Source organism: Dipodomys ordii, unplaced genomic scaffold, assembly GCF_000151885.1.
Source record: "Dipodomys ordii isolate 6190 unplaced genomic scaffold, Dord_2.0 Scaffold34, whole genome shotgun sequence".
Lineage (NCBI taxonomy): Eukaryota > Metazoa > Chordata > Mammalia > Rodentia > Heteromyidae > Dipodomys > Dipodomys ordii.
In genome coordinates, this window is record NW_012267250.1 from 10,762,557 (window position 1) to 10,773,319 (window position 10,763).

Genomic DNA, 10,763 nt, shown 5'->3' on the forward strand with positions numbered 1-10,763 from the left:
GCGCCGGCCCGTCAACCTGGGACGGTCGGAGCCTCCATTTCCTCCCCGCCCGCGGCCTCCCTCCGAGCCCCGGCCTCCTCTCTCCCCGAATGCACACGCTGAGCCCGAGCGCTGGGCGGTTCTGGCGTTGTCCACCCCCCCCCCCCTCTCCAATTCCCCCCCCCCCCCCCCGGCACCGTCGCCGCACGGACGCTGGCTTCAAGGCGGTAAGAGCAAGAATCCTGCCCAGGTTGGCCTCCGCGTCTTTGGGTGTTTTCCTGGAAAAGGTTCCTAGGCCGGACCCAGCAGTCGTATTACAAATGGGGCAGGCAGAAAGAACTTCATCAATGACAGGTTTGCAGTTGATTTGCCGTGGTGGCACTGGAAGACCACGGAGGATTCGTTCATGCCATCGGACCGCCCCACCTCACTGTTGTAGAAGAGCCCGGCATGGGCTTAAATTACAGAGAGAAGCAATAGAGTCTGGTGGTGAAGCCAGGTTTGGATTTGAATTCTGGCTTAGTCACTTAATAGTGGTGTGTACAAACTTACATCATTCAAGTTTGTTGTGAGGAGGGGTAAGTTGTCATAAAATACTTACTGAGGCCTAGCATAGTGTGTAAAGAGTTAGCCATTACTGTAGTGAGATTATAAAGTCTTAATTTAAAATTTCACTTACAGAATGAAGATTTGGACTGGCTGAGGTTTAAAGCCTTGAGATAGTATCACCTACAGCTGTGGCTGCAAATCACTGGTGCTGGGTTAACTGCTTTGAGGACTCTTCCTTGGTGTTAACCAAATTGGGCATTACCTCCCCCCCTCCCCATGTAAGAGCTGTGTACACTTACCAACTGGACTGCTGTTCTGAATTTTGAAGGGAAATTTCTTGTTTATGAGGTGATACTGTCATTTACAAGTGCAACAGGGATGGCTCCTACTGAAATTTCTCAGGAATGTTGTTAGAAATAACCAGCAATTTACAAAGTGCTTCAGAGTTCAGGTGTCCTTGCAAAATGACCATTGGTTCAGTTCCAGTCCACTTCATTTTATTTGGTTAGAGGCTGAAACATAGCCTGAGTGTGGCTAAGAAGACATAAACTCGTGGCAGTGGTAAATGAAGCATCAGCTCACCAGTTTAGGAAAATTACTTAGCTGGTCGAATTAGTCTTATTTTTATAGCAGAATTTTGAAAATCTGTTAAGCAAGCTAGCACAATTTCGTAATCTAGCCATAAAATTTATGTGACATGTATCAGAAACTTGGTGTCTTGAATTTTTAAGTGACTTGAGATTTGAAAGACCTAATTTCCAGCCTACCTGTTTATTGAAAGAAAACAATGAGACTGATACAGACATTTATTTCGGGGGGGGGGGCGAAAGGGAGGGAGGTAACAAGAGAGCAGAAGAGCTTGTGAGAATACTGAGGCTTGAACTGAGCACTTGAGGACTTTTCTCTTAGCTTTTTCTTTTCAAGACTTATATATTACCACTTGAGCCACAGTGCCACTTTTGGCTTTTTCTGCTTATGTTGTGCTGAGGAATCAAACCCAGGGCCTCATACATGCAAGACAAGCACTCTACCACTGAGCCACCTTCGCAGCCCCCACTTCAGGCTTTTTGCTTATTAGTTGGAGAGAAAAGTCTCATGGACTTTGATGCCCAGGCTGGCTTCTATCCTCAGGTCTCAGCCTCCTGAGTAGCTGTGATTAGCCACTGCTACTTGGCTTGACATTTACTTTCTGCTGCAATATGTCAGTGATAGGCCTCTGTAAGATGGAAGACATGTTTTGAAGATTATGACATTCTTTTATGACAGTCTAGTTGACTTAACATCACAATTCTCAGTTCTGTAATTGTTGTTGTTGTTGCCAGTCCTGTGGCTTGAACTCAGGGCCTGGGCACTGTCCCTGAGCTCTTTTGCTCAAGGCTAGCACTCTACCACTTGAACCACAGCATCTTATTGGCTTTTTCTGTGTATGTGGTACTGAGGAATCGAACTCAGGCTTCATGCATGCTAGTCAAGCCCTCGGTTCTGTAATTTTATGAATGCTTTTGAAAGTCCCAGTACTATAATATTAGCTTGTTCTGAAGACATTCCAGACTCCAGCACATAGATTTAGTATGATCATGAGCCCTCCAAGCGTCCTTGGACTAACCAGTTAGCAAAAAGCCAGAAGTAGAAGTGGAAATGTAGCAGCCAGGAACAGAAAAAAAAGCTGATCAAGAAGAGCTCAAGGCCCTGAGTTCAAGCCCTGATTCTGGCACTAAAATAAAAAAAAATTAATTTCTTGTTATTGGGCTAGTCTGCTACCAATTTGGTGATGTGAAGTTTGTTATATCAAATTTGATGATGTCAGATCTTAATTGACCTGCAAAGGTCAAGGATTTATGTGACTGTGTTGTCACAATGGTTTTCTTTATGTTTGGCTCTTAGAGTGCTGGGAATATGTTTTTTTTTTTTTTTTGAGTAATAGAACTTTCATCTGGAGTGGTCAATCCTTATTTCATCTGATGAATCTTCTTGCTTTTGAACTTTTTTTTTCGCCCTTGGGCCTGGGCTCTGTCCCTGAGCTGCTTTGGCTCAAGGCTAGTAATACTATTATCACTTGAGCCACAGTGCCACTTCAGGCCTTTTCTGAGTAGTTTATTGGAGATAAAGAGTCTCACAGACTTGACTGCCCAGGCTGGCTTTGAACCAGGATCCTCAGATCTCAGCCTCCTGGGTAGCTAGGATTGCAAGTGTGAGTCACATTTTCTCTCCTGGCTTTTTTTGTTGTTGTATGCAACAGTTTAGGTAACAACTTGTGCTGTCATCAGAGCTTAAAGTTTAAGGGAGCCACATGAATATCCTTAACACAAGTTTATAGAGTTAGAAAGTGATTGGAATCTTCGAGAATACATGGATCATTCAGTGTTAAGAGTGCAATAACCTTAGGTAGCATCTTGTTCTTGCCTCTGAAAGCACATACATGAGCCAGCTCTAGCTGTAGCTCAGTAGTGTCAAGCCCTTCTCCAAATCTCCCAATTCAAGGATTCAAGATTTCCAAATGATTTGCGTTCCTTTTAAAATTTCTGGTCCAAATATAACTATTTACTCTTGTGCTAATACTGGAGTTTAAAGTCATGATCTGGGTGTTTTCCCTTAGCCTTTTTGCTCAAGGCTAGTGCTCTACTGCTTGAGCCACAGCTCCACTTCTAGCATTTTGCTGGTTTTGGAGATGAGGCTCATGGACTTCCCTGTCTGGGCTAGCTTTTAACCAGGATTCTCTGATTTTGGCTATTTTTAAAGATGATTGCAAAAAAGTCAAGAAAATACACATTTGATTAACAGTTTATGATTGCAACTCTTGATTTATCTCTGAAGAGTGTGAATCACAAAAAGTATCTGAGACTAACCAAGGGAGGGCTATTGGTTATTGTCTACCAATAACCTGTTCCTTGTAGATGCTTTCGTTCTAGGCTCTACTCATTATGTAGCTCTAGTTATAACTGAAATGGTGGTCTTATGTGTGGCAACAAGCATTACTTATCTTGCATAATAGTTTTGTGAGGGTGTGGTGGTGCTCAGGATCAAATGGAAGGCCTCATGCTAAATAGGTGCTCTACCACTGAGTACACTCTCAGCCCCCATTCCTCTTTTTTTTTTGTTTGTTCCTTGAGTCTTATTATTAGTAACTTGGAATGTGAATGTGTTTGTCTTCTAGGCTCATCAGCAGAGCAGACGAGCAGACCGTTTATTAGCTTCGGGGAAATACGAAGAGGCTATTTCTTGTCACAAAAAGGCTGCAGGTAAGTGTGTGTGTTTGTATATGTATATGATTATGAATATACATACATGAATATGTGTATTATATGTACATATTAAACACTGATTGTAAAACTGAAGAACAATTTCTTTTTCCCAGTATTTTTCTTACCACATTTTTAGAATAACAGTAATGATTGATACCCTGTATCTGCTAAGATGGACCCTATTGACCCACTAGATCAGTTTTGATTATTATTCACATGTTGATTGGTTTTCCTAGCCCATACTGACTGACCTGGTTTTATTTCTGAAATACAGAGGCTTCCATACATGCTTTATTGGTGAATAATTCCTGGACGCAGTGATGCCCCTATTTACAAGCCAGTTGTAGAATTCTGCCAATTCATCTGAGAAGTTATAAAAAGGAGTCTAGGTTTAATTGTAAGGTATTTTAGTTTCTACAAGTAGTAACTAATTCTATCCAGTTCACTTTTTGCTTTCTAAGATACTGGCAAAATCCAGCAAAGTCCCTTGGCACCTAGGATGTTAGACAACTTGTCTTGTGATCTTTTCTGAATATTTCATTTCTACCCACATGTTTTTGGGACATGCTGGTGAGGGTTTTCATTTAGCTAGGAAGTTTGGAACTGTTGGGTTTTAGGGTTGGAAGTGGCTTTTAGGGCTGGAAGTGTAGCTTAGAGGTTGAGTGTGTGCTCAGCATGCATGAGACTGAGTTTAGTGCCTAGAACTGAAACAAAAGAGGTGAAAGAAAGGAAAAAAGGAAGTGTCAGCTTCTTAACCATAGGCCTCTATTTTAATCCTAGTCAGTCTGCGGCAGACTTAACATATGCCAAACCAGAAATAGATTTGAGGGAATCTGTTTTGCAGATACCAATTTCTGTTGGTTGAATAACAACCCTAAAGTTTTGGAGGATGGGGGTGTTTTACTTGAGTTGCATTAAGAATGATTATAAGATAATCTTTCTTATACAAAGTTCTCTGCAGTCTATTAGAAGGCAGAGGAAAGAATGTTATTTCACTACTGAAAAACATACCACACAATGGGCACTGGATTGGATAAGTTATCTTTTGTGAATTCTGTGTGTGTGATAATTTTTAGAGAAAAAATTATGTATGTATGTCTGTACACATATGCACCTGCCTGCATGCTCATTTGGCTTTTTTTCCCTGCTCATATTTGATACTCTACCACTTGAGCCACACCTCCAGTTCCAGATTTTTGCTGGTTATTTGGAGATGAGTCTTACTACCTGGGTGCCTGTCTTGACTCATGGACAGAGTTTGTAGCTTTTAACTGCTCAAAGGAGAAAGCAGATGGTAATAGCCCCCTTTGTCTCCTGTTCATATAACTTAATGTCTAAAATTAGGTGTTGGGGGCAGGGCAGGGAAGAGCTGTTGCCTTGGTTCTTCAGTTTGTATCTATTTAATTTCCCTGCCTCTTCATATGGCAGTCCTACTGCTGTGGCACCATCAACTGGGAACCAAGTTCAGCATTCTACCTTTCAAGAAACGTTGAAGATACAAACCAGTAGGGCATGGTGGTACATGCCTGTAATCTCAGCACTTACAAGAGAGTTTAAGGCTAACTTGGGCTGCTAAGACTATTATCAGAAACAACCATACCTTCCCAGCTTTCTGGCCGTTTGCTCTAAGAGGAAAGTCAGATTTTTTTTTTTTTTTTTTTGGTCAGTTGTGGGGCTTGAACTTGTGGCCTGGGTGCTGTCCCTCAGCTCTTCAGCTCAAAACTAGCGCTCCACTTGAGCCACAGTGCTACTCCCTGTTTTCTGGTGGTTTATTGGAGATAAGAGTCTCATGGATTTTCCTGCTCAGGCTGGCTTTGAACTGTGATCCGCAGATCTAAGCCTCCTGAGTAGCTAGGATTATAGGCGTGAGCCACCAGTGCCTGGCGAAAGTGAGAATTTTATTATTACTTAATTTTAAATAGATTAAGTCACTCACAGTTTTGTCCTAAGATCAGAGAGAGGTTTATTAAAGGTCTTCTTAAATGACATTGTCTGCTCAATAACTCCCTTATAGTATATATTGCTTTCTCTGTGTGTGTGTGTGTAGTTGTATTGAGTTTTGAACTCAGCCTCATGCCTGCTAGGCAAGCACTCTACCACTTGAGACATAGATCTAGCTTTATAACAACATGCTTTTCTTGCTGTTCTGTTTCTTCCCTCCCTCCCACCCCCCTTAGCCTTGAACTTATGATCCTCTTGTCTCAGCTTCCTAGGGTTACAGGTGTCTGCCACCACACCTGGCTTATTCTTGGGGCTCTTAACTGCTAATTTGCAGTAGGTTGCTAATATAGTGGAGACAACTTGATTAAAAAAAAAAACCCACAACCTTACAGGAGCCAGAATGACAGAATCTAGGTGTTTAGATGGGTAAAAATGATAATTCCTTGGTGTTTTTGTGAGCCTGGTAAAATAGGGTAAAAGTAGCTTCTTATTTAATTTACCCTAAAAACATTTTTCTAACTAGAGCGTTTTCAGTGGATTAATTGCAGAATCTATACACTTACTTAAATTATTTTATTGTGTAATAGATCAAAGGCAGGGCCTTGTTATTGCTGGGGGGTGGGTGTTCTACCCTAAATCACACCCTCATCCTCTGCAGGGATTTATATATACAAACCCCTCAAAGTAGGTTAGGCAATGTTTACATATGTTAACCACTGACATCCTCTTAGGAGAAGAATCCTATGTTTCAAATTTCCAAGTAGAGCAGATGTGCATATAAGACCAGTTCTCTTTTGATGAGATGTATTAAAACTCTTTTAACCTGTTAATTACAAAATGATAATGTCCATATATTAACATGCCACTTTTTTTTATTTTAATATACCAGCATATCTTTGTGAGGCCATGAAGCTGACACAGTCTGAGCAGGTGAGGCATATTCCTAATTTTTAAGTAAGGTGAAGCAGATTTTCTTGTGGAGACTTGAATTGTGTATAAAATAAAGCATGAGGCCTTTCTTAAAACAATGCCTGAAAAATGTATAAAATGAATTCCTCTGGAAAAAGTGGGAACTCTTGGTGTCCCAGATATGGCATGCAGAACCATCTTAAGTTATTCCTGTGGATCTCAAATTGGAAGTTATTTCCTTTAGAGACCCTTTTAGGACCTTGCTGATGATCAGCTCATAGTTGAACTATTAACTCACAGTAGGTACACAGGTCTGGCCAACTGTGTATTGATAATCCTTTGCTTGTCAGCGATATTTTAAATCTGAATAGTCTCCTATATGTTCTTCTTAGGAAATTCTTGCACTTGAACATTTGTTTCATGAGCACTAAATTGATTCCTAAAAATTATTTCTTAATTATTAGCACCTGAGAGGTATGTAATATTTTCACTAACTAAAGTGGTTATTTATGTGAGAAGTATCAGTGGCTGGGAAAAACCACTTGATCCCCAAACTGAACCAAAGGAACTTTAAAGCTGCATTTGCGATGGTATAGGCCCTACTCCTGTAAGCTATGTCCTGCAAATGTGCATTGTGCCTTCTGAACACCCTATTGATAGGAAGTCTTGCAGTTTGGCTAGCTGTAGAATTATTCCTAAAGAGAAAGATTTCAAGCCAGGCATTAGTGGCTCACAGCTGTAATCCTAGTAGATCCTCAGGAAGTTGAGATCTGAGGATCTCAGTTTGGCCAGCCTGGGCAGGAAGGTGGGTAAGTTGCTTATCTCCAATTAATCACAGAGCAGCTGGAAGTGGAGGTATGACTCAAGTGGTAGAGTATCAGCCTTGAGTGAAAAAGCTAAAGGATAGCAGCACCTAGGCCCCCAGCACTGGACCACACAGAAAAACAAAAAGATGATTTTAAGACTGGGGATCTAGTGCAGTGGTAGCATACTTGCCTAGTACACGGAAACTGCCGTGGGTGTGATCCCCTAGCACTGCAAAAAACAAACTATTAGAGAAGTTTCTAATTTAAAAACAAATTTTTTTTGGTGCTGTCCCTGGAGCTTGAACTCAGGGTGCTGTCCCCAACCTTCTTTTGCTCAAGGCTACCACTTCAACCAGAGCTCTATTTTGGTTTTTTTTGGAGGGATAGTTTATTGGAGATATGAGTCTCATGGACTTCACTGCATGGGTTGGCTTTGAACTACAATCCTCAGAAGCTAGGATTACAAGCATGAGCCTCTGACACTTGAGATTTCTAATTTTAAGTGGTGCATAAATAGCATTGAAGAAGGTAAGGCGCATTCACCAAAAGACTGATTCAGACTTTGAAATAAAAAATTTTTAATGGTTATTATAAGGGTGATGTATAGAGAGGTTCCTTTAATTAAGTCAGTGATGAATACGTTTCTTTTTGGACATTGTTTTCAGACTCTAAATGGATTAATGGATTAAAAAATCCCTGTTAGGCATTGGTGATGAGTCTGTAAATCCTAGCTGTGTGGAAGGCTGAGATTAGGAGGATCATGGTTTGAGGCCACCCCAGGCTTCAAAGTTTATTGCCTAAAAAAGTTTTAGAGGCCTTTTCTTAACCCATACCTGGGCATAGTGGCATGCAGTTGCCATCCTAAGCAACATGGGAAGCTGAGCTTGGGAGGACTGTTGTTCCAGCCCAGCAGAAAAGTCAGAGACTCCATCTCAACAGAGGGAAATTGGATGCATTGGTACACAGCTGTCATCCCAGTGAATTTACCTAGTCAGGAAATGAGACCTTGTCTCAAAATAACGAGAGAAAATAACGAGAGAAAAATAAAACAGTATGACCCAGGAGTACCTGTCTAGTAAATAGCCTTGAGTTCAGACCCAAGTACTGCCCAAAAACCCTCCAAGAAAAGAAGTAACTTAATCTCCAGTTCATTAGGCTCACTTCTTTTGAGAGTTTTGAGTTTCTGTTGCAAACAGCATAGATTTTCAGTTACAGAGTTAACACTGAAAAGGAAGCTCTTGGAATAGTGTATATTGAACAGGACTTTCAAACAGTGGATCCTATATTCTGTAAACTGACCTTTCTTTCTGTATTATAGGCCCATTTATCACTGGAATTGCAAAGGGATAGCCACATGAAACAGCTGCTCCTCATCCAGGAGAGATGGAAAAGGGCAAAGCGTGAGGAACGGCTGAAAGCTCAGCAGAACACAGACAAAGACGTGGCTGCCCATCTTCAGGCATCTCACAAGCCCTCTGCTGAGGATGGGGAGGCTCAGAGCCCCCTTCTTTCTCACAAGTACAGCCCTTCTGTGGAGAAACACCTCCCTGAAATTCACGGGGTCTTTGACAGAGATCCAGACACACTTCTGTTTTTACTTCAGCGAAAGAGTGAACCAACAGAGCCGTGTATAGGAAGCAAAGCCCCAAAGGATGACAAAACCATAATAGAGGAGCAGGCAACCAAAATTGCAGAACTGAAGAGGCATGTGGAGTTCCTTGTGGTTGAGAATGAAAGATTAAGAAAAGAAAATAAACAACTAAAAGCAGAAAAGGCCAGACTTCTAAAAGGTCCAGTAGACAAGGAGCTGGACGTAGATGCTGACTTTGTAGAAAAATCTGAGTTGTGGAGCTTGCCACCACAGGCAGAGGCTGCCACAGCCTCGTCAACTTGGCAGAAGTTTTCGGCAAGTACCGGGAAAGCCAAGGACATTCCAATACCCAGTCTTCCTCCCTTGGATTTTCCATCTCCAGAACTTCCACTGATGGAGCTCTCTGAAGATATTCTGAAAGGACTTATGAATAATTAAAATGAAAGCCATTGGAGGTCAGAAGAAGAAATTACTCAGTAACAGTTCATTAACAGTTACTCCAGAAATGAATAAAAAGGGAAAACCACACCTGAGGGTAATCCTGGAAATCTATCATCATCTGGCACAATGTAGGAGAAGAGGCTTGCCAGGGCTTGAAAACAGTCACTGTGAAATGTGTCGCATACCTGATTCACTGACTTGAGCTAATGATTCCGACTTGGCAGACACTGAACTTTTGGAGGTTTGTTTTCTCCTGATGCAAACCAAATGGCTACCTGGAATAATTTTTTTGAGCAAGAATTTTTCTTCAGGGTTAAGTGTACAAAAATAGTATGTCACACATAATCTGTAATGCCATAAATGATAATGCAAACCCTAAATAATATGGTAGCCTGAGGGGCCGCCTTGTAGCTGAAACATGCTTTCTATCATGCAGTGACTGTATGCATTCTGTTATGCACATTTTGTTTAAACTACATGTGCCACACTTTGCACTACTCATAACATGATGATAACCTCAAGACTATCAGGAGAAATATAAATTTCCATTTTATGAAGAAAGGAACCAAATTTTAGTTACGCTTTTTTAAGAAAATTACCAGTTTACATAATTAATCAGGGTGCATTTTAAGTTCTAACTTTGTTATATAATGCATCATTTGAAAATACCAAGGAAGTATCCCTTGTATTTAATGATGCATGAGTGAAGTCATGCTAGTTGGCAGTATTTTGATTGTAAGAAATCAATAAAGTAATTGTGTTTCATGCCTTGGTTGAATGTGCTTGGTATGGTTAAAAAAGCAAGACATTGAATGGCTTCTTCCTCTGCTGAAAGGTTTGCACAGGGGTTTGGACAGGTGCTGTTAAATGATTACGATGCTTTGCTGAGATAGATGTGTGTGTAGGTTTTTTTTTGCATTGTTTTGTAACCCATTTCCCCTCATAAAGAGAATGTTCTGAGGATGTGGCTTCTTGGCCCTTTGGCTGAGATGAAGTAGAAGGTTCTTGAGGTTTAAATGTGTGCACTGCATTCTTGATCTCACACATGCTCTAGGCTATGGTCTGCTGTCCTCAGGGCACCTGCCGCTCAGTTGGAACATACCAAATGGAGAAGGTACTGCTTTGACATTCTCTACTCAAGTCCTCTAATGTTCTAGGAGAGTTATGGGGAAGAAGACACTGTAAACCAAACTTTTTTTGGGAGTCCGGTTGTGGGGCTTGAACTCTGGGCCTGGGCGCTGTCCCTCAGCTCTTCAGCTCAAGGCTAGCACTCTACCACTTGAGCCACAGTGCCACTTCTGGCTT

At 41.3% G+C, this 10,763-nt stretch overlaps 1 protein-coding gene across 2 annotated transcripts in view; it reads left to right on the forward strand.

Annotated features, from left to right (window-relative positions):
- Positions 1-10,223, forward strand: part of Nrbf2 (nuclear receptor binding factor 2) — a 10,549-nt gene extending 326 nt beyond the window's left edge. The window contains exons 2-4 of one of the 2 annotated variants that reach the window (XM_013017242.1): positions 3,683-3,767; positions 6,601-6,641; positions 8,745-10,223. In XM_013017242.1, the coding sequence (XP_012872696.1) occupies positions 3,683-3,767; positions 6,601-6,641; positions 8,745-9,455 (837 nt within the window). In that variant the 3' untranslated portion in view covers positions 9,456-10,223. The remainder of the gene's footprint in view (positions 1-3,682; positions 3,768-6,600; positions 6,642-8,744) is intronic. The other variant, XM_013017243.1, reaches the window with a different exon arrangement.
- Positions 10,224-10,763: the final 540 nt, after the last annotated feature.